The 23,946-nt window shown below is 56.5% G+C and overlaps 1 protein-coding gene across 1 annotated transcript; it reads right to left on the reverse strand.

The window, feature by feature from the left end:
- Nucleotides 1-19,094: 19,094 nt before the first annotated feature.
- LOC109743920 (probable inactive receptor kinase At5g16590) lies at nucleotides 19,095-22,170 on the reverse strand. Its single transcript, XM_073499352.1, has 6 exons — nucleotides 22,047-22,170; nucleotides 21,225-21,707; nucleotides 20,678-20,975; nucleotides 20,125-20,276; nucleotides 19,884-19,999; nucleotides 19,095-19,790 (listed from the first exon to the last, which is right to left on the reverse strand). The coding sequence occupies exons 1-3, from the start codon at nucleotides 22,168-22,170 to the stop codon at nucleotides 20,899-20,901; spliced, it is 684 nt and encodes a 227-aa protein (XP_073355453.1). The 3' UTR covers nucleotides 19,095-19,790; nucleotides 19,884-19,999; nucleotides 20,125-20,276; nucleotides 20,678-20,898.
- Between the last annotated feature and the right edge of the window lie 1,776 nt (nucleotides 22,171-23,946).

Genomic DNA, 23,946 nt, shown 5'->3' on the forward strand with positions numbered 1-23,946 from the left:
ACTAGGGGTGTTATCTCCTCGGAGAGCCCCGAACCTGGGTAAGATTCGCCGGCGTGCATGTCTTCGCCTCATCCCGTTTCCAGGCACCGGCGACGCTTTATTGGCTTCCACAATGATAAGCCATCCCTTGGCATATGTCGTACCAACCACCCGACATTTGGCGCCCACCGTGGGGCCAGGTGCACCGTCGTCCGGAGACCTGTTCTGGACGGGAACCTTCTTCCTTCCCCGCGAGCGCAGCCTGCCTGCTGCGCCCGATGGCGCTTGCCCCGACGCGCTGCAAGGCGTCGACGACGCCTGCGCAGCGAGCCGCCTCGCCGATCAGCTCGGCGAGCCTCGCATCTCCGACGAGCCTGCGTCCGACGCAGGCACCGACTACCCCGAGAGCCGCCTCTTCAGCCTCCTCGACCAACTCCACGTCTCCAGCGAGCTTGCTGCGGACACGGAGTCTGTCGGCCCCACCGACCCGATGCTCATCGACTCCGACACCGCGTCGCTCAACGCCTACCCCTCCGACGTGGTGGTCTTCGACGACCCACTCCCTCGAGCTGACAGCGGCAGCAGCGCTGTCACCGAAGTGCTGGTCATCAGCCACGTCTCCAACTCGGGCGGGAGCGCCCGCGACGCTCAGCAAGCAGCGATCCACGACCTCTTCATCCCCCTCCCGGCTGACGCCGACGCCGAGACCCTGGAGGCACGCCGTCTTGCCCTCATCACGGAGAGCAAGAAGATAGCCTCGATGAGACGCCTCACCGAGGCCCACCAGCGCGAAGTCGACCGCGCCGCCTTCGGGACGCCGCCGCCGAGCGGCCCGAGCCGAGCCGGCTTCGTCCAGAAGCGCGGCGCAGCCGTTGCCAGTATGCTGGGCGCAGATCGCCCCGTCTACGCCACCCCGCTCGAGAATCTGCGAGCCGCTCAGGCAGCGGCAGAGGAGCTCAATGGGCTGGGAGCCGATGAGCTCCCTTACATGACAAGACGGATCCAGCAGCTGATCGACGCGGCTGCAGAACGGCACGAAGCCGGCGCCCGAGCTGATAGCCATCCCCCGCGCCGGGAGCACGCCGCGACGTCCCGCTCGCCGACTGCGAGCGGCACGCGCCAGAAGAAAGACAAGGAGCCGGCTGCCAGCCGCAGCCGGACCCGCATCACTATCGAGCACGACGCGGAAGGCCGCCCTCGGGCGGTTGAACATCAGGGAAACCTGCCGCCTCCTCCTCCGCCTCGAAGAGAAAGACGCCTCACTCCGCCGCCCATCACACATCCGACTCTTGGCGACCGACTCGGCCGCCGAGAAGGAATCGGCGAGAGTGACGCCCGCCACAGGATCGACCGCCTTGCTCGGTCCCTGGCGTTAGAAGAAGAAGTCGATGTCGGCCCGCCATGCTTTGGCCCCCGCATCCGCGACGAGCCCTTCCCCAAAGGGTTCTCGCTCCCCAGAGACACGCCCAAGTACAACGGCTCGGTGAAGCCGGAAGATTGGCTCATCGACTACTCCACAGCCGTCAGCATCGCCAACGGCAACCGGCGCGTTGCCGTGAAGTACGTCCCCCTGATGCTGCAGGGCACGGCGCGCACATGGCTCAACAGCCACAAGCCATACAGCATCAACAGCTGGCTGGACTTCACAGAGGTTTTCGTCCGCAACTTCACTAGCACCTACAAGCGGCCTCCCAAGCCTCGCCAGCTCTCCCTCTGCGTCCAAGGGCCCAACGAGTCGACCCGCGACTACCTCACTCGATGGGCCGAGCTCCGCAACTCCTGCGAGGGAGTGCATGAGGTCCAGGCCATCGAGTACTTCACCGCCGGGTGCCGAGAGGGCACCCTCCTCAAGCACCGACTCCTCTGCGACGAGCCCGCCACCCTCGACGAGCTACTCGTCATCGCCGACAAATACGCCACTGTCGACTCCTCCATGAGGACCGAGCTCCGAGTGGACGCCTCGGGGAAGGTAGTCGCTCCGGCTCCCAAGCAGCCGGCTGGCGACTCAAACCGGCGCCCCTACCAGAACGACCACAAGCGCAAGGGCCCCATGCCGACTTCCTCCAGTCGGCAGGTGGCCACAATTGAAGACGAGCAGCCCGAAGAGCGGCCTGCTCCCAAGAAGAAGGGAGGCCGGCCGCCCTGGCAGCCGTCCTTCTCCTACGAACAAGCACTCGATGCCCCCTGCAAGTTCCACAGCGGCGCGAAGCCGTCCAACCATACAACACGGAAATGCCACTGGCTCACCCGCATCACCAAGGGCGAAGGGATCGTGCCGCCTCCAGCTCCCCAGCAGCCGGCGGCCCGGCCGGCAGTCGGCGCCATCCAAGACGAGTTCCCCGAAGCGCACGACACCTACGTCGTCTTTACGAGTCAAGTCGACGACAAGCGCAGCCGACGCCGGCAACACCAAGAAGTAAACACAGTCGCCTCTAGCACCGCCGAGTTCATGCATTGGTCGGAAAAGCCCATCAGCTGGAGCCAGGCCGACCACCCAGAGGTGATGCCTTCGCCTGGCTCCTATGCTATGGTCTTGGACGTCACCCTTGCGACGGAGAGGCGAGCTGCCAGATTTTCCCGCGTCCTGATAGACGGCGGAAGCAGTATCAACATACTATACCGCGACACCATGGACAAGCTGAACATCAAAGCAAAGCAGCTCATGCCGAGCCGCACTGTCTTCCATGGTATCGTACCCGGCCTATCTTGCTCTCCAATCAGCAAGATCAAAATGGATGTTCTCTTCGGAGACAAAGATCACTTCCGCCGGGAAGCAATATGGTTCGAGGTGGTGGACCTGGAGAGCCCCTATCATGCGCTACGTGGCCGACCTGCCTTGGCCAAGTTCATGGCTGTGCCCCATTATGCCTATCTGAAGATGAAGATGCCGAGCTCGAAGGGGATCATCACGGTAGCCGGCGACTACAAGAAGTCCATCGAGTGTGCCATGGCCAGCAGCCGGCTGGCCGAGTCCCTCGTGGTGGCGGAAGAGAAGAAGATGCTGGAACGGGTTGTGGCCATGGCCGGCAAGCAGCCGACTTTGTCCCCCAACCCCAAGGACTGTGACGCGCAGGGCTCCTTCCAGCCTGCCAAGGAGACGAAGAAGATACCTCTAGACCCGGAGCACCCGGAGAGGTTCGCCGTGATTGGGGCGAACTTGGACAGTAAATAGGAAGGCGAGCTCGCCGACTTCCTCCGTGAGAATCGAGACATCTTTGCATGGTCCCCAAAGGACATGCCGGGTGTCCCGAAGGATTTCGCCGAGCACAAATTACATGTCCGAGCTGATGCGAAGCCGGTCAAGCAACCCCTCCGCCGACTATCAGAAGAGAAGCGAAGAATCGTGGGAGAAGAGATAGCCCGGCTCCTCGCAGCCGGCTTCATCATGGAAGTGTTCTTTCCAGAATGGCTTGCCAATCCCGTTCTGGTTTTGAAGAAGAATAACAAGTGGTGCATGTGTATAGACTACACAAGTCTGAACAAGGCCTGCCCAAAGGATCCGTTTGCCTTGCCACGGATTGACCAAGTAATAGACTCTACAGCCGGATGCGAGCTGTTGTGTTTTTTGGATGCATACTCAGGGTATCATCAGATCAAGTTGGACCCAGCTGACCGCCTGAAGACTGCCTTCATCACACCCTTTGGAGCTTTCTGCTACCTGACAATGACATTCGGCTTGAGAAACGCCGGCGCCACTTTTCAGCGTTGCATGCAGAAATGTCTCTTGAAACAACTCGGCAGAAATGCCCACGTCTACGTAGACGACATTGTGGTGAAGACAGAGAAGCGCGGTACCTTGCTGGAAGACCTGAAGGAAACATTTGCCAACTTGCGCCGATTCCAGATCAAGCTCAACCCCGAGAAGTGCGTGTTCGGAGTGCCAGCCGGCCAGCTGCTCGGCTTCCTGGTCTCCGAACGCGGCATTGAGTGCAACCCTGTCAAGATCAAGGCCATCGAGAGGATGGAGATACCCACCAAGCTGCGAGATGTGCAGAAGTTCACTGGCTGCTTAGCCTCCCTGAACCGTTTTATCAGCCGACTAGGAGAGAAGGCCCTCCCCCTGTACCGACTCATGAAGTCCACTCACTTTGAGTGGAATGATCAAGCCGACCAAGCCTTCCATGAGTTGAAGAAAATGTTGACCACTCCGCCCGTCCTGGCTGCGCCGACTGAGAAGGAGCCCATGCTCCTCTACATCGCCGCGACAAGCCGAGTCGTCAGCACTGTTGTTGTGGTCCAGCGCCCGGAGGAAGGCCGAGCCCAGCTGGTCCAGAGGCCGGTCTACTATCTCAGCGAAGTACTATCTAGCTCGAAGCAAAACTACCCGCACTACCAAAAGATGTGCTATGGGGTGTACTTCGCTGCCAAGAAATTGAAGCCCTACTTCCAAGAGCACCCCATCACGGTCGTGCCCCACTCGCCGAGATCATAGGCAGCCGGGATGCATCCGGCCGGGTGGCCAAATGGGCCATTGCCTTGGCGCCTTACACGATTTTCTATCAACCCCGCACCGCCATCAAGTCGCAAGCATTGGCCGACTTCCTCGTCGACTGGGCCGAGACCCAGTACTTACCGCCGACTCCCGACTCTACCCATTGGCGGATGCACTTTGACGGGTCCAAGATGCGCACCGGCTTGGGAGCCGGCATCGTCCTCACCTCTCCCAAAGGCGACAAGCTCAAGTACACGCTGCAGATCCACTTCGCCGCCTCCAACAACGTGGCCGAGTACGAGGCGCTCGTACATGGGCTCCGGCTAGCCAAAGAGCTCGGCATACGCCGGATCCTGTGCTACGGCGACTCCGACTTAGTGGTCCAGCAATCATCTGGCGATTGGGACGCCAAGGACGCGAACATGGCGAGCTACCGCTTCCTCGTCCAGCAGATGAGCGGACACTTCGAAGGGTGCGAGTTCCTTCACGTGCCAAGGGCCGACAACGACCAAGCAGATGCCCTAGCACGGATCGGCTCCACCCGACAAGCCATACCGACTGGCGTCTCCCTACAGCGCCTCCTCAAGCCGTCCATCAAGCCGTCTCCAGAGTCGGATTCCATCTTCGTACCGCCTGCGCCAGAAACAGCCGGATCCGGCTCAAGAAATCCCGCAGGCGGCACGGGGACTTCGACGACTGCCCCGGGAACCGACGTAGTCGCACCCGGCCCAGGGACCTCAGAGCCCGGCCCGGGGACTGCAGCAGTCGGCCCGGGGACTGCAACGACGCAAGAAGTGGTGGTCGACCCCAACGCAACACCCAACCCACCCACCCGAGTCATGGTGGCCACGATAACAGCAGAAGAAGTCACAGCTCCCTCATGGGCCCAGCCCATCCTCAAGTTCCTAGTCAGCAGAGAGCTGCCGACTGATGAGATCGCAGCAAGACTAGTGCAACGACGAGCCGCAGCATACACAATAATCAACAGGGAGCTGGTGAAGCGCAGCGTTACTGGAGTCTTCCAGCGTTGCGTCGAGCCAGAAAAAGGAGTGGCAATCCTCAAAGACATCCACCAAGGTGAATGCGGCCACCACGCCGCCTCAAGATCCCTCGTGGCCAAGGCTTTCCGCCATGGGTTCTTCTGGCCGACTGCCTTGGAGGATGCTAAAGAAATAGTCAAGACCTGCAGAGGATGTCAAGTCTTCAGTTCCAAACAACACCTGCCGGCTTCTGCCCTCAAGATCATTCCCCTCACCTGGCCTTTCGCCGTCTGGGGACTGGACATGGTGGGCCCTTTCAAGACGGCCCGCGGTGGCTTGACACATCTACTTGTTGCTGTAGACAAGTTCACAAAGTGGATCGAAGCAAAGCCGATTAAGAAGCTGAACGGGCCGACTGCCGTGACATTCATCACCGACATCACCACTCGGTACGGCGTGCCGCACAGCATCATCACCGACAATGGCACAAACTTCGCCAAAGGCGCGCTGGCACGCTTCTGCGCGACACAGGGCATCCGACTGGACTTAGCGTCCGTTGCCCACCCGCAGTCAAACGGCCAGGTCGAGCGAGCAAATGGACTTATCCTCTCCGGCATCAAACCCCGACTGGTTGTGCCACTGGAGCGATCGGCCGGCTGCTGGCTCGAAGAGCTGCCGGCTGTCCTCTGGAATCTGCGCACTACACCCAACAAGTCAACCGGCTTCACTCCATTCTTCCTCGTGTACGGTGCCGAGGCTGTCATCCCAACCGACATCGAGTTCGACTCGCCTCGGATCACCATGTACACGGAGGAAGAAGCCAAAGAAGCAAGAGAAGACGGCGTCGACCTACTGGAAGAAGGCCGGCTGTTAGCCCTCAGCCGGTCCGCCATCTACCAGCAAGGCCTGCGCCGCTACTACAACCGCAAGGTCAAGCCAAGATCCTTCCAAGAGGGCGACCTTGTGCTCCGGCTGATCCAGCGAACAGCCGGCCAGCACAAGCTCTCGGCCCCTTGGGAAGGCCCCTTTGTCGTCAGCAAGGCACTCGGCAACGACTCCTACTACTTGATCGACGCGCAAAAGCCAAGAGCACGCAAGAGAGACGACTCCGGCAAGGAGTCGGAGCGACCATGGAACGCAAACCTCCTAAGACGATTTTACAGCTGAAAAGCAGTATGTATCACGCTACCCCTTTTGTATTAAGTTACAAACCAACAGGCCCCCCGAACAGTACTCGGGGACTGCCTTTTATTTATCTATGGATGACGAGTGTCATATCCATGAATGTCTTATTACATTTTGAATTCTTGTCCGGCACCGGGTCCGACTAGTCGGCCCGGGGACTGGCCGCCTTAAGCTATATTATAAGTTCTTCCCGAAGTCAGCAAAGTAGTGCGCCGGCTCCCCAGTCCTCTCTTGTTGAAAGTCGCAGCTCAAAGAACTGACTGTCCGACTAGCAAGAGAGAAGACAGAAAGGACGCCCACACGAAAACGGCTAAGGAACAACTAACCTATATAGCAAAAAGACGGCCTCTATATACGCCTGCCGACTGTCACAACAGCCGGCTGGCCGGCTTCCTAAAAACTTAGCTTAAGTCCGACCGAGCTAAAAGTACTTCCCCCTCCCCAATCGGCCAGGCACTCCCCGGCTACAGATTGCAGAGCAACTGTTTGACTAGGGAGGCGGCAACCAAGGGAGGGTGGCAAAGGAAAAAAGCAGAAGGACAAAAAGCGAAAGTACAAGGAAAAGCCGATTGCATAACTTATATACATAAAGCCGCCTAAAGGCTGGCAGCAGAATCACGTTTGAATACACCCAGTGGGTGGAACTGCGCAGACTTAACCAAAAACATTGTTCAAAAGTAACAAGACAGGAAACAAAAGAAAGAAGACAAAGGCGCGAAGGCCGAGTTGGTCGGTGAAGGCAGCTCGCCGGCTGAAGGAGTGGCCGCCTAGCTGGTCCCGGCTTGACCGCCTCCCGCAACAGGAGACGCACTCGCACGCAGCGTAGTGCTGGAGGCGCGGTCAGGCTGGCCGGCTGCTCCACCAGCCGGCTCGACGTCTTCACCCTCCTCCTCCTCCTCTTCGCCCTCGTCGCTGGAGTCGATCTCCTCCGCCGAGTCCTCGCTGTGCGCCGGGTCCAGCCCGAACCAATCTTCCGGCTGGGCGACCCCATTGTCGTCCACCTCGGGGGCGAAGACGTTGGTGTCGGTGTAGTCGGCGATCGCCGAAGCTCGCCGAATGATGGTCGGCCGGGCCGGCTCCAGCTCCGCGTCGGCTTGCTGCCGCCAGGTGGCCAGCTGGTCCAGATTCAGGCCTGGGTACCAGGCCTTGACGAACTCCAGCGCCCGCCCGGCGCCGGAGCGAGCCGCTGACGCCTTCCAAGCCTCGAAACGCCCGACGGCCACCTCCAGCCAGTCGGCGGTCCGGCTGGGAGTGCGCGGGATCGCTTGGCCGGGCCAGAGGGCGGCCAAGACCTGCGACCCGGCACGCTCAAGCCGGCGGAGCAGCCTGTGAGCCGGCTGGATACGAGCCTGGATCGCCAGGAGCTGCTCCTCCAGCGAGCGGCCGGCAGTCGGCGAAATCTCGAAGCCGGCTCGCCTCTTCTCCTGGCGACGAGCTTCGATGGCCTGGTTGGCGGCAGTGGAATAGCCGGGGAAGTACTCTGCGCAGAAAAGAAAAGAAGAACCCCAAGTCAGAAAAACAAGTCAAAATGACAGATGGCAAGAAAGGACGAAGGGGTAGACGACTTACCGTCAACCAGATCCTCAATCTGGCCATAGCCGGAGACCAGAGTCTGCCTGGCTTCGTCCCAGGCGACCGCCTCCATCTCGAACTCGGCCTGGAGGGCGGCTTCGCGGTCCTGCGCGGCCTTCAGCGCCGCCTTGTGGCTTTCCTCCTGGTCGGCCAGCTTCTTGACCAGGCGATCGCGCTCCTGCACCAAGGCGGCAAGCTCCGCGTCCTTGGCACGAAGAGCAGTCTGGGACTCCCCCAGCTGTGCCCTCAGACTGGCGTTGGCCGCTGCAGAGATAGAAGAACAAGAAGAACGATGAGAAAACATCAAGGAAGATCCGAGCCGACTGCTCAGCAGTCGGCCCGAATCTCGGGGACTACACCCAGTGGGTGCGCTGACGCGCCCCCACATGAGATAGAGATCAAGTCACATACCTCGGCTTTCAGTGAGATCGGCGGTCTTCTGCGTCAGCTCCCGAGCCTGGGAGTTGAAGGCGGCCGCTCGGAGGTTGTGATAATCCTGCAAGATGGACAGAAGATCGACGTGAGAACGAAAGCAACGACGAGAAATCATCAAGGAAGATCCGAGCCGACTGCTCAGCAGTCGGCCCGAATCTCGGGGACTACACCCAGTGGGTGCGCTAACGCGCCCCCACGAGAAAAGTCAAGGGCAAAAATGAGAATACTAACCCGGATGGCAGCCCGCGTGGCGAGGAACTCGTCGGTGAACTGCCACAGCGCCGCGGCTTGGCCCTGGAGCCGGGTCCGGACGTCTTGCGCGGCGATGTTCACTACGGCCGACCCTCCGCCTGGCGTCCACCCGGAGGTAGCGCTGGCCGCCTCCGCGTCTTGGGCCGACGAGCTGGAGCCCACGGCCGGCCGTGGCTCTGACGCCGCCTTCTGCGGCTCCGACGCGGCCTTCCCTGCGCGCCGGCTTGGCGGAACCCGGACCGCCACCGCAGCTCCCGCGGCCGGCTCGCCTTCCGCCGACTGTGCGGGCGCAGGCTCGGTCTGACCGCCTTGGGCCGCCCTGGTCGGAGGAGCCGGCCCTGGCGCCTCCCTCACGAAGATGACGTCGTCACCACTCCCGCCCAGACCCGGCTGGGAGCCGCTGGCTCCCCCGGCGAGGGATCCGCGTCCCCGGGCGCCATGGCGCGCAGGGGGGTGACCATCAAGGCCTCCCCTGCCGCCGCTTCGGCCTCGGCCTCTGCCTGGGCCTTGGCTGCGGCCTCGGCGAGCGCCTTCGCCGCCTCCTCGTCCCGAGCTGCCTGGGCGGCGGCTGCCTTCCGTGCCTCCGCCTCCCGCGCTTCCCGCTCCTCCCGCGCCTCCCGCGCGTTCCTTTCCGTCGCCTCCAGGAGGGCGGCGCGGGGATCCACGCGGCGGGCGGTGCTCCCAGAGCCCCCCGGCGACTCGACAACGGAGCCGGCGGCCGCCCGCTCGAGTGACAGTGGAGCTCTGATCAAAGAAAAGAAGACAAAGGTTCAGAAGACCACCCAAGAAAAGAAAGAAGGAGAATACACAGAAAGAAAGAAAGCTTACGCTGACACAGCCTGCGGCTGCTTCACCACCTTGCGGAAGCGAGCCGCCTTCGCGGCCGCTTCTTCCCGCCTGGTGGCCGCCGCCCCACCCCTCGGCTTCTTCGTCCGGCTACCGAACATGCCCTGGGCGGCGCGACGTTTCTGGCCTCTACCCCGAGCAGGCTGCGCGCCGGAGGAGCCCGCGCCGTGTCCGGAGGCTGGCTGGCGGGGCGGGACGACTTCGGCTTCGTCCTCGTCCGGCCAATCATTGAAGGTCGCGGAGAACCCGGCGCCGCCCGCTTCGCCGCCGGCTTGGCCACCAGCCGGCTCGGCGGCTTCCTCCATATGGACCGTCCCCAGATCGGGGTCCTCCTGGTCGTGCTCCGTCCGGTCGGGGACGAAGCGGCGCTCCACGTCCGCCCCGCTGGCCGGCCGAAGCAGAGGATTCTGTCGAAAGAGCGAGCCGACTGAGTTAGAGTCGGCCCGGAGGAACTCGGCGACAAAGAGAAAAAGAGAAGGGGAGCGTACCGTAGGCGGAGGATTGGCGCGGCTATATGGCTCCTTGCCGAATTGCCAGTCGTCGGGAAGCTGGCAGTTGGCGAGGTAGTTCACCATGTCGGCAGCGTCGGCCTGCGGCATCTCCTTGGTACACATCCAGCTCGGATCGAGCTGGCCGCTCATCTGACAGATCAGATGAGGCCGGCTCTGGAGCGGGAGGACCCGGCGTGTGACGAACGCGGCCAGGAGGTCGGGCCCCGTCAGGCCGGAGGAACTCGGCGACAAAGAGAAAAAGAGAAGGGGAGCGTACCGTATGCGGAGGATTGGCGCGGCTGTATGGCTCCTTGCCGAATTGCCAGTCGTCGGGAAGCTGGCAGTTGGCGAGGTAGTTCACCATGTCGGCAGCGTCGGCCTGCGGCATCTCCTTGGTACACATCCGGCTCGGATCGAGCTGGCCGCTCATCTGACAGATCAGATGAGGCCGGCTCTGGAGCGGGAGGACCCGGCGTGTGACGAACGCGGCCAGGAGGTCGGGCCCCGTCAGGCCCTCCGTCTGGACCATCACCCGCAGGCGGGCGATGGCGGCATTTCCTCCCTGCGACAGCGTCACCGCCCGGAAGGACCACTGGGGCAGCCTCCCCGCCGGCGGGCCGGCTACGTAAGCCGGCAGGTTGACGTAGTCGCCCCGTGGAGCGATGTTCCGCACGTAGAAGTATGATTTCTGCCACTTCTTCACCGATTGGATCAGCGTGATGACGGGGAAGGGGTTGTCGGCGCCCGATCTCCGCGACGCGATGAAGGCGCCAGTGTGGGCCGGCACGCCCTGGCTGCGCGTACCCAGCTTCGACTGGAAGAACTCCCCCCGGAGCTCCAGGGTGGGGAGGACGCCGAGATAGCCCTCGCACAGGGTGACGAAGGCCGACAGCAGCACCACCGCGTTGGGGGTGAGGTGGTGCGGCTGGAGCTGATAGAAGTCCAGCCAGGTGCGGAAGAAGGCGCTCACTGGCAAGCCGAAGCCGCGCAGGAAGTGCGAGCGGAAGACCACCCGCTCGCCATCCCGCGGCGCCGGCCTGATTTCTTTCTCCGGCGCGAGGCGGACCTCCACTTTGTCCGCACTGGGAAGACGCCGTGTGTCGCGGAGGAAGTCGATGTGGTCGTTGTGGACGATGGAGCCATCCCAATCCCCGCCACGCTGCTCTACGTGGGGAGGCATGGCGGAAGCTAGCACGGCGGCGGAGGAGCGTGCGGAGGAAGAGCGCGGCGGCGAGACGCTATTGCGAGAACGAGCAAGGCAAGAAGACGGCGGAAGTAGGAGGAGCGTGCGAGGGCCTGCCGCCCTCCACCTCCCCCTACTTATAGCCTCGCGCGGCTGAAGAGGCCGGACGTGGGGGGAGATGTGGGATTAACTGCGCCCACTCCCCTCACGTCTCGCGTTTATTACGCATAAGTGCGAGCCGAAACTGCCGCACGGAACGTGCGGGCGGTTCCGGGATACAAGAGATCCGCGCCTGGGCCGGGGCGCGGACGTGGCGGGCCCCCTCTCTGCGGCAACGTCCCGTCTCACGCGTGGGCTGGCAGGCTTTCCGGCTACGTGGCGCGCCGTCGGCCTGCGGCCGGCCCGCAGCCCGGCGCACATACCAGCGGGTTCCCGCCCTCCGACTCCAGAAGATTTCGGCTCAGGCGACGTGCCTGACCAAGGCCGGCTCCCAGCTGCCGGCTTGTCACGATGGGAAGCTGTTCGAGCTTCTCGAACCCTACTCCCCCTCGAAGCCCGATCAGCTTCGGGGACTACTGTCGGAGTAAGTGGCCACGGGTAGCCAATCCGGCTACCCCTGGCTCTTCAGAAAATTTATCAGGCCTTAGGGCCTTCAAGCACTCCAAGCATTTGGGCCGCCTTCCCCGGCCGGCTACCACTAAAGCCGACTCCCGGAAGGCGACCCAGCCTCACCGACTCCAAGAAGCCGGCCAAGAAGAACGCCGACTCCTAGAAGCCAGCCGAGACCACAACCGCCCCTGCATAACGACGACCTGACGGGGCATGGCCACAGTGCGGCCCACGACCCCCGAAGCCCGAGGCGGGCATGGCTACAGGAGGCCGTACGGGAGGGTTGTCTCCCGTGCGGCCCGGCACTGTAGCCACGCCAGCTACGACGTCATCCATGACCCCCTCCTGTACGGCCCGAGGACTGCGGGCCCCTTCAGCCAGAGAGAGGCGTGAAGGCGGCCCAGCTTTCCCTAGTCGGCCAGGAGCATGGCCGGCCTCCGGAAGCCGGCTACTCCCTTCCTCGAAGCAGGAGCCCCATTAAGGAGACAAGACGAGGTGAGGCTACAGTGATAGCCCCCGAGGCGGCCCACTGTAGCCATGCTCACCTCGACAAAGCCCTCATCATCAGAGGCGCGGCCACAGTAAGCAGCCGCCGACAAGACCCTAGGCGGTGGGGCCGACCTGTCGACCGAGTAGCCGGCAGCCGGTGGGACCCACCAGCCGGCGGGACCCAGTAGCCGGCGGAGAAGCCGGCGAGCCTAGGCACTGACGGCTGGGACCAGATCCCAGCCGGATTACCATTGTATCCCCGGGGGGTAGGCCTATATAAACCCCCCGGAGCACCCATGCAAAGGGTTCGCACCCAAGCATAGCTGGCCACTGAGCATAGTTCGCTTCTGGTTGGCCCCTCTGCATGTTTGGCTTCCAAGCATAGCTGGCCACTGAGCATAGTTCGCTTCTGGTTGGCCCCTCTGCATGTTTGGCTTCCAAGCATAGCACACACACACTCACCATAGATAGAGAGAAGCAAGAGCTAGCCTTGTTCTTCTTCTCCCTTGATCCCGACGGCTCTAGGAGCGATTGTAGCTACTCTTTATCGAGCTAGTGATCATGCGGAGACCCCGCAGAGCAGGACTAGGGGTGTTATCTCCTCGGAGAGCCCCGAACCTGGGTAAGATTCGCCGGCGTGCATGTCTTCGCCTCATCCCGTTTCCAGGCACCGGCGACGCTTTATTGGCTCCCACAATGATAAGCCATCCCTTGGCATATGTCGTACCAACCACCCGACACGGGCGTACAGCTCCGTTGGTTGCGCCGGTGTAGATGAAGCCTGGTGGTGCGCTTGTGGGCACGCTGGCGCGGCGTGGTCCGCCATGCGACCCGGCCGCAGCTTGTGGCACGAGTGGAGTACAGAAGGGTGGCGCTCCCGAAGCCGCGGCGTCCAAGAGCTCGGCGACGCGCTCTAACAAAGCATCCCGACCGCTCTCCATTAACCGGCATCGCAGCAGCTCTCGAGCCACTGTGAGCGCGGCCCTCATGTTCGCCTACTCCCGCCGGGTGTGCGGCGCCGTGGCGGCAGCGTGGCTTGAGGCCCTCGCGGCCGATCGCACTTGTCGCGGAGTAAGAGCAGAGGGTGAGTGACCGCGCCGCCCGCGCCCCGCGGTGTTTGGCGGTGCGCGTGCCGCCTGAGGCGCGGGGTTGAGGTCTTCTTGGGAAGACGGCGCTGCCCGGGCCGGCCAGGCCGCCCAGCGGTCGGTATTGGCTCTTTAGTCGCCAGACATCGGAGCCGCGGAGCGCCGAAGGATCAACGAGCAAATCGGCTGGTGGAAGAAGAGCTCCGGCGCACCCCTACCTGGCGCGCCAGATGTCGGATCACGGGTTCCGGCAAAACCCTCAAGGTTCGAACACTGGGGTGCGCACGAAGATCTCCCCCTACCGATCCACGTCCTAGCTTCGCTAAGATCTCAAGGGCTAACTCGACGAACTCGCAACACAAGGGACACAAGATTTATACTGGTTCGGGCCACCGTTGTGGTGTAATACCCTACTCCAGTGTGGTGGTGGTGGATTGCCTCTTGGGCTAAGGATGAACAGTACAAGGGAAAGAACAGCCTCCTGAGGAGAGTTTCTCTTGTGCTTGGTGAGTGGGTGTGCGGTTGAGGATCCGATCAGATGAGATGAGATGCCTCCTAATGAGTCCCCCTCCTACTGTGGTGGCTAGTCCTATTTATAGAGGCCCTGGTCCTCTCCCCAAATATTGAGCGGGAAGGGAGCCAACAACGGCCAATTTGAAATGGGACAGCTAGTACAGCTTATCCTGACAAAAGCAGTCTTCGCCTGCAAAAGGCTCTGGTGGTGACGTCGTCTTGGGCTCCATGGTGACCTTCATCTTGTCGTCCTGCTGGTCTTGGTCTCGTTGCACTGATATGGAAACCTTTGCCTGACGCCTCGGTACTCCGCGCCTGCGCTTGCCTTCTTAGCACCAAAGAGGAAACAAGGACGTTGTGCACGCTGGCGCCCGCCTGGCGCCCGCCTGGTCTCGATCGTCATGGCTCATGTAATGAGAACCTCGCAAGGTTTGCCTTGCCTTGATCTCTCCGCCCCTCGCGAGCCAACCTGGTGAGGCCGCTCCTGAGGAGGTCTTGCGTCGTCCGCCTCGCGAGGCTTAGCCCCTCGCGAGGGTCTTGAATGCCTTGTTGATGAAGATGGGTCGTACGGGCCCGCTCGCAGAGCCACACCGTGGGCCGTAGGCAGGCAAGTCTGGGGACCCCCGTTCCCAGAACGCCGACACTGATCCATAAGCATAACCTAAATAACGACAACAGTAGCAAAACGAACAGACAGTTATTAAAGATTCAAGTTGAAAACCAATGCTACTGCATGGCTATCATGAAATGGTGGTTGTGGCTTGCCTGGGGGTGAAGAAGGCTCCGGGGAGAAGTGCGGTGAAGCCGCGGAAAGATTCGCCGGAAAAGATTCTCTCTCGGAGGGGGCTGATTAGGGGCAAGGGTAAAATGGTCATTTCCAGTATGTCAAACCATAGTGAAAATGGTACCAAAAGTTTGGGCTCGAAGAGACGAAGATGTGGGCGTTGGATTCACCTCAATCGGAGTTGCGGGTAAAAAGTTGTGAAGTGATGAAGATTAGGGACTTTTCAGCAAAAATATCATCACAAACGAGTCCCTGAGTGGATAAGGCAGAAGCGGTTTCGAGAAAATACGCTTTCCAGAGAGGAAAAGTACTTACGCCCGAAGAGGAAATGAATACGCTTTCGATAAGGGAAAGCGTACTCTCCACGAGTACGTCTCCACTTATCCACGTCAGCGTGGGTGGGGCCGGCCAGCTAGGTGGGTTACAGGCGGGTCCCACCCGATCTCTCTCTCCTCCCATCTCCTTCTTCCTCGTCCTCCCGCTCGCCAACGCGGCCAGAGGGCAGGGCCGTCGCCGGCGGCCGTGCTCGCAGCTCCGACCACCAATGGCAACGCCCGGCCTACCAGCGTGCTCAGGGGAGGGAGCCGCACCTGTCTGTGGGCAGAAAGGTCGCCGGAGAGCACGGGGGAGGGCAGAGCACTAGACATGGCGGAGGAGGGCTTCGGGTGGAGATGGGCACGGCGCTCCGGTGGGGGACAGGAGGAGGCGAGGTGCTGGAGGGGATCAGGAGGGGTGGTGGAGGGCCTGGGTGGTGGCTAGATGGGTCGGGGCACACCGCAGAGCTCGAATTCGAGGTGAGGCCCGCGGCGGCCATGACGGCGATGTCGAGCCCAGAGAGCTTCTCGAGCTTGGGGTAGAGGTGGGGAGGGGGAGAGGAGTACGGTGGATGTGATGGTGTGCTCGGGGTGGCCTTTATATAGGCGTGGTCGAGGAGGGGAGGCCGTGGACGCATGGCCATGGCTCGGGTGCCGCCGGGCACGTCCGACCGAGGCTCTAGTGATGGCCAGCGAGCACGGGGTGGCACGGGAAGGCGATGAGGGAGGGAACGGACGAGTGGCAGAGCTCACGGAGACGAGGCAGAGCTCGGGGACAAGGGAAGGAAGAAGCCAACAGAGGAGAAGACGACGGTCGGCTACAGCGCGCCCGTGGACGCGCGGCGACGAGCGCCATTAAAGCCCTGTCGGAGGGGGAGAGGAGTCCAAGGGGATGGCGACGATGCGGGGAACACGCTGGACATGCACGGGTGAGCGAACGCGACGACCGCGAGCCGTGCCCGAGCAAAACGACGCTGTGGACGCGACCAATGCTGCCAGAGCGCGTGCAAACGACGCGGTCACCGCTGTGCCCGGCAAGGAGGGGACGCAAGAGACTGCCGCGAGTTGTCTAGTGATGAGTCCCTTCATCATATAAGCTGAGGGAGTTGATGGATCAAGAGAAGGAGCCAGGGAGAGGAGTGTGTGAACGTCTGAAGTTTGTTGTTGCAAACTTGATCATGAAACAGTGATCAACTGAGGTGAGATTAGAGCCAAATGAGATGTCTGGTGTGTTTATGATAGGAAGGACAAGAATCCTGTGAAATTTGGAGGGATTTGGACCACTAATTAATATAGTTGCTTTACAACTAATTAATCTGGTCCAGAATCAAAAACAGGAAGAAGCACTCACTAGGAGTGATGAATTAAGCTGAAAATGGACATGGCAGGGTGATTTGATCATATGAGAGTGCTATAAAATTTCATGCCATTTGGCCAAGCCAAAATGGTACTTCCTTCATAGAGCACCTCTCTGGACAGAAACTTGGGAAAAATCCTGAGGAAAAATGGCTAGATGAAATGAGCCCACATTTGGTGGAGCTGGGTTATATAGATAGGAGAAGGCCTAGGAAAATTTTCAGACATAATGGAGCAAGATAAAATATACTTGCTTCATTAACTGAAAATTTGGACAGAACCAGAGAATTGATGCTCAGCTCACATGGATGCATTGCATGAGCTCAAATCTTGAGGAGGGCTATGATATGATGATATTGAGGTCATACATAAATTTCAACTCATTTGGATATACCTAGCTTGTACCTCCTTCACAAAGTTTCTTTCTGGACAGAAACTTTGAAAAATCATTGATAAATAATAACTAGGCAAATGAAGTTGAATTTTGGCATGTGGCAATGATATGGACATAAGTCCGGAGTCAATTGGGCAAAGATAAATAGCACTTGCTTCACAATGTGCCATTTAGGGCAGAATAGGAAATGAATTATTTGAGCATGATGATAAACATGGCAAATAAAATATTTTGCCATATTTGAGGAAGATATGACCCAAATAATTTATGAGAATTATTTGGGAATTTTAGGAGTGATGGAAATATAGGTTGCTTCACAACCTAGGGCAAATTGGGCTATTCCTTTAATAGAAAAAGAAATATTCCCAAGGAAAAGATTATTGGGGTTGGTCCAAGATGAAAATGGAAAGGTCTAGGAATGGATAAGAGGATGACAAGCCACTCTAGAAAGAAAGAAGAGGCCATCTTTTTCAATTTCCAGACCACATAGCCACGGAAAAAAAACTCAAGCAAAAATCTCAGAAAATTAAATAAAAAAGAAAATGGCCAAAAATCAGGCTGTGACAAACCCGATCGCCCCCACGCCATTTTTTCAGCCGGCGCGCCCCAGGGCGACGTTATTTCAAGCTACTGGGGGGCCGAACGACTGGAAATGCTCTAAGCTTTCTGCCCTGAGTCAGCACTGAGCCCAGCCACTCTGGAGGCGGAGAGGTCCAATAGCCAGGCAGCCGGCCGCCGCGTGTAGCAGCGCCGACGGTGACCCATCCCCATGCCATGGCGGCTGCAAGCGGCTAGCCAGCGACAAGACACCCAGGCAACGAGCATAAGACCATAGAACCAGGCAGCTAGCGCACGAAGAAATTTTCTTTCTTTCTCCAAATTCTACTTGACAACATCATCTCGATACCAGTTTCCCTATACAGGCGACTTGAAATTCATGGACTAATGCCTACTTATCTGTATGGTTTAGAATCAATTTTTTTGGCCCCCCCAACTTATTTGTTGTAGCTCCGCCACTAAATACAAGTCCGAATTTGTAAAAAGAATTACTAGGACGAAATACCCCATAGAAAGAGAGATGGGATGAAGATGAACATTGAGTCATTGACATGTGGGACCCACGTATTTTTTGCCAACTAAGCTGGTCCAAGTTCTATTTTTTGTTTGGTCTTTGACACGTTAGCCTGACGGGTGGGCCCAACTTGTCGGTTTCGTTGTTATCACGAGGTTATCAGACTTTCAGTGCTCTTCGTTATTCGTTAGGCACAAATTTGGTGATTCCTTGTGCCCAGCCTCAGATATAGTACTAAGTTGTTACCCTATCCCCAAGTGTGGTGGTTTTGGGTAAATAAATCTATGGATCTAGGGGATGAAATATGAGAGAGGTGGATGCAAAGTGGCTAATTTGAGGCGTGCCCGGTCAGTGGGCGCGTCCGCAGACGTTTGAGGAGCCGGATTTGCCAAGTCCGGCTGTAGATGCTCTTAGGTTAGCAGAGAACGGCGGTGTGGCTTCGTAACATACCCGCTTGAGATTGGCTCCTTACCGATTGGACTGTATTGACAAATGCTTAACTAATTCTCCTCCGTTTGAATTACTTGTTTTAGATTTACTAGCACAGATGCCCGTGCGTTGCAACGGGAGGAAAAGAAATCTCACTCGCCCATCTACTATGCACCTCACGGCAGGACCGCCACTTGTGTGCAAACAACCCCACCATGGCTGCGATGTGAGACACGCTCGCGATGTCCCAGCATTAATGCAAGATACAACTGCCCTTCTCCCGCTAGAGCAATTCCACCCTCCACCACAAGAACTCTGGATCATCCTCCCTCGCGGTCCATGCAGCAGCACAAACGGAACGCACCCCTACCATAGAGAACCCAAGAACTACATGGGGAGGTTAGTGTTAGGGTATAACAACCGAGGATTCACGAGAGGAGTTTTTATGGGCGTTTGAAGAGACTTGGGAGAGTTCTGTCCAAATCAGCATGAATAAGAAGGGGTTTAAGCCGACTAATAAGCCTTGTATGGAACCAAGGTAGCAATATCTCTCACTTTCCATCTGTAGTAGAAGCACACAAAGCAGATTTAACAGTTGATTTCATATTCCACTTACTTTCTACTATGTAAGTGAAAATGGCTACTCCAATAAGTAACAAACTACTAACTCCATCTAAAAGTTGCACATCGAGACTGAGTTATGGTGATTGCAGGTTTATTCAGCTACCTTGAGCAATCATTATCCAAAGACGCATCTTATATTTTCAAAATTGACATGTATAATTATTTTTTCTTCAACCCGGGACATTATTCTCATGTACGTGGAACAATATTCTTGAAAAGAATGCTTGATTTACTAACAATAGCATGGCGATGGCTGAGTAGACTTCATCAACAACTGTTGTCGTCCAAGTCGAGGAGCTAGCGCAGGATGATGTGAGCGCTGCCTGGACAGGTAATCACTGTATCTACTGGTCCAGTAGCACCTCGCACCGTCCCAAAGATCTCAGTTTCGGGTATGGTGCAATGAAGCCGCTATGGTTACCCTGGTAAGCATGTAAACATGATAAATCCAAAAATGCCTAACCATTAATACATTGGCAGTCTGCAAGTATTTCTTAGCTCAAACCCTTCATGTTCAACGGCATGCTCTATGCAACACCTCGGAAGGTGCTAAATTTGTGCAGGACAAACAAAATATAGAGTTAGTAATGCCCTTCAGCATTATTAATTGGTTTTTAGTTCTAGAGATATAGGATTATCTTAACAATCATTTTACTGTTGTTTCACTAACCTTTGATGGATCGTTCAATATTCCAGAAGCGGTAAAGACACCGTAGTAGCCGTTGGCAGCATTGTAGCCATAACTTGTATTGCCATTTGACTACACCTTCAAACAACAGTATAGTTAAATGCATGTCAGCCATAATTTATCCTCAAGTAGATAATAGTTCACCAAAAAAAAGTGTAACATGTAACCTACTGCGCGAACACCTTGATAGGTTATACTTGCGCCCAGCGGACACCTTGTTTGATGATCAAGTAGAAACATAATCTCCGGACTAAATCATCAACATTCCCTAAAAAAACTCAATATTTCTACATAGAAATAATTATCTTATTACAACCTGATCAGAGAACATGAAGCAGACCAAATTGTGAAACACTGAAGATTATGTGGCCTTGTTGATTCCAGCCTGACGGGCAAGGAGCGGAGGGCATACCTAGTGGTTGTCGTCAGGCCATCATGTACGACATTTCCTACCTCCAGCTCGTTGGGAGGGTGTCGTAGATGTTGCTGCAAGTTCCGGCTCCTCTGCTGCGGCTGCGGGAGTCCGCCGCATGGCATCTATGACCAGCATTCCATCGGGAACAACTTTAAAAGTCCAAGCAAGGTTTTTTCAGGCATGTTTTTAGAATTGGTTAACATAGATGCCTACGCACATATTCGAAAAGATTAAAACACGGAGACAAACATTACCACTAATAATGAGTGAAAGGTGATTTTGTTTCCAAGCATAAAACTGAATCAGTTTAACTGATCATGCTTATGCCTCTCATTTAGCAAATATAATTCTTGTGTGTTTGGTACCTGAAACATCTACTAACTAAAACTACTCCCGGAAGATAGTTTTGAACTTCAATTTTTAGACGTAATACATAATGCTAAAGATTACAATAATTAGATGCATCTATTTGGCGCACTTAATTCATCTCAGAGAAACCCACCAATTCGCTCCAAAAAATAATGCCAAGCCCAATAGTACTGAGCCATACCATTCAGTTCTTGTTCTTGATCTCACCCTGCCGGCATCTTTGCTCATGCCGAGCTCGCCGTAGTAGTCCCTCACCAACGGTCTCAAACAGCACTGCCCAGGTTACCTCACCAACGAGAGAGAGACACTTATCATTGTGTTCCCAGATGAGTTGGATGAATGTGAAACTGAACCCAACTGAAAAATAATGAAAATCTGAACTGAACTGACCCAAAATGAAATCTAAGCCTTTCTGTGCATGGCAATGGAGATGAGTTGGATGAATCGGCAACTGAATTCAACTGAAAAATAATGAAAACCTGACCAAAACTGAACCAAAATCAAAATTGGAATAATGAAAATCTGAACGAAACTGAACAAAAATCAAAATCTAAGCCTATTCGTGTGTGGCAATGGAGATGAGTTGGATGAATCTGCAACTGAATTGAACTGAAAAATATTGGAAACCTAAACAAAAGGGATTATCCTATACAGCTGCATAATTTGAATCGTGAGTGGAGCTGCTCATGCCGCATGCAGAACGTGGCGTTGTGTTGCTGCATGCAGACCGTGGAGTTTCGAGTTGTTGCCTCTATGCCGTAGCTCTGCCGGTGCCTGCAACAGCGCGGCCATCTCCTCCTCGGCGCTGGCGCCCAGCCACACCAGCTCCACGTCAAACACCTCGGCCATCCACTCCTTGCGCGCCACCGACTGCACCAACCGGGCAGGTCCAGCGTGCCGCCGACACCCTCCTGCAGTAGGGGACTTGCCGGTGAGGAGCTCCAGCAGGAGCACGCCCAGGGAGTAGACGTCTGCCTTCAGCGTGGGCCGCCGCGTGTCCAGCACCTCCGGGGCGCGGTAGCCGCCGGCGTCCGTGCGGACGAACGACGGCGCGAAGATGGGATGGAGGCAGAAGTCGGGGAGCACGGCGCCGCCCCTCACCTGCTTGTGATCCGCCGTCGCTGGAGAGGGGGAGTTTGGATAAGATGAAGCAGAGGATCGCGGTCTAAATTTCTTACAAACGCAGGGTTTCTTTTGTAAAAACGAAGTGTCTTCCCAGATTCACTTAAACAGGGACTGTGGGTTCAATTTTCAAAAAGCACAAGGAGTTTCTTGCAAAACTGCGGCGACGGGTGTGCGGGCAGAAGCACTAGATGCACGCGCACTTTTTTGCGAGACTGAGCGACCCGCTGTGAACCGCACAATTTCAATCACACGCGTTCATCTCCACTTTAGGTGTCATTTGGTCGGGAGCGCACCCACCCGTCATCCCACTCCGGCCAGCCGGCCGAGCCCACCATCCACCCCGTTGTCTCTCGCATCTTCCCAAATTCATCTGGATCCAATCGCCGCCAGCTCCTCCGAGCGCCTCCTCCGAGCGCGGCCCTCACCGGATCCACATGACCGCATCCACATGCTGGCCTCCTCCTCTGGCTCGACCCCGAGATCCCCCACCCGGACCCTCCCCGGCGATGATGCGGTCCAGGCCGCCGTGGAGCCATGGATCCAGGCCATGGCCCTCCCTGCTCGTCCCTTCATCCCCTCTACAATGGTGAAGACGAGGCCCTAGCACTCGCCTCCCCCACGAGCTCCAGGTATGAGGTCCAAGACCCGCCTCATCTGGATCGGGCCACGGTGTCGCGCCACCATCACGTGAACCCGGCTGCCTCCTCCGCCATTGACGACATCCACACGGACGGCCGTGCACCACCAACACCACCACCTCTCCCCCCGACACTCGGCTACATGGAGGTCGTGTGGGTGCTCCCTGCGGCCTCTCCTCTCTCTCTCCATAGTTGCAATGGATGCCTGCAAAAGAATTAAGAACAAGTACGAGCAAGCTAAGCGATCAACAGAATCCTGATGCAGTACTGACCAATCCTTACTGTGTATCTCAATTCAGAAACATCATTTGCTTTTATGTTTCTGGTATTTGATCCGATGCATTTATACCTGACATGGGATTAGTCTGCATTTCGTACATCAATTTCTATTTTAAGTTGCTATGCTCGACCGTCCAACTGAGTAATTTGATTGTCGCATTCTTGCTTGGTAGGTTATCTCATTCCTGAGGGGAACAGCGTTTGAGCGGCCGCTGCCGGATTTGGCATCGTTCCTTTACAAGAACAGGATCATGTACCTGGCCGTCACTAGGCTCCTCATTGGAGCGATCAATTTTGCGCCTGGATCTAATCCTCTCTCACCTTTATTTCTCTGATCTACGATCTTACATGTTGTAGTGCCTTTTTTTGAGTAATCTGTGAAATACTACTAGTCTAGTTGCACTATAGTAGTCTCGGTTGAATATAATTATCGGGTAGTTGCACAATACGGTGATATTAAATTGGCTAGATGATGTTTTCGCTTAAGTTAATTTATTTTTGCTAGTCACATTTTTAGTTGGCATCCACAATAGTTGTAGTTGCACACATGATATCTCATGCTTGTATTACTTAAGTATAGTTAGACACGCGACCAACTACTACTGTAAACTGGAAGAATGTTGCACACGCACGACCATGAAGTTGCTCACTCTCGTTGGTATAGTCGCACACGTGCGACCGCTTGAAATAAGTGTTTTCTTTAGTCAGCTAACACTATAACGCTTGTATGTTCTGTAAATTATCAATCTTGAATTTTCTAAAGAGCATAGAAAGAGTTGCACAACCATATTTTTAGAGTTGCACATTGACTACCATGCAGTTGGTCAGGGCTGTTGTCAAAGTTGCATATCCTACTGGTAGGGATTTGCTTAAGTCGATCTATTTTTGCTAGTCACATTTTTTGTTGGCATCTGCAGTATTGTAGTTGCGCATATAGTAGTTCTCGGTTGGATATGACTATGAAAACTTGTACAACACTACTATAAACTGGAAGCATGTCGTCCTACAAGTAGGCCTCATCGCCCACCATTTTTGCAACTAGGCAGGTCCCCTTATCCAAGTTGTTTTGAATGGTTGGTGAAGGAGAGGTGCACAATACCATCCAACTAGTTGACATCCTCAGTCTTTTTGTAGCTACGTTGACACCCTCAACATTTTCTTCTAGAAGCCTGAAACCTGAATGTGCAATTTTTTGATTGGTCATGCAAGTGTTGAATATTTCTTTTACTAAGACTATCTAATTAATTGGCATCCTTAAGATTTATAGTTGCACAAGAGTATTCAATTAGTTGGCATCCACAACATTTCTACTTGCACAAACAATATCCAACTAATTGACATCTTCAGCCTTTCTAGTTACACGGGAATAACTATTTTTTTAGTCCCATCTTCAAATTTTTGAGCGTTG

Source organism: Aegilops tauschii, chromosome 5 (assembly GCF_002575655.3).
Source record: "Aegilops tauschii subsp. strangulata cultivar AL8/78 chromosome 5, Aet v6.0, whole genome shotgun sequence".
In the NCBI taxonomy this organism is placed as follows: Eukaryota; Viridiplantae; Streptophyta; class Magnoliopsida; order Poales; family Poaceae; genus Aegilops; species Aegilops tauschii.

Coding starts and splice junctions, on each gene's coding strand:
- LOC109743920 (XM_073499352.1), bottom strand. CDS start 22,170: ATGGCCTGGATCCATGGCTCCACGGCGGCCTGGACCGCATCATCGCCG. Junction 21,708..22,046: donor GATGCGGTCATGTGGATCCG/GTGAGGGCCGCG, acceptor GAATCTGGGAAG/ACACTTCGTTTTTACAAAAG. Junction 20,976..21,224: donor CAACAACTCGAAACTCCACG/GTCTGCATGCAG, acceptor AGTTTTGGTCAG/GTTTTCATTATTTTTCAGTT.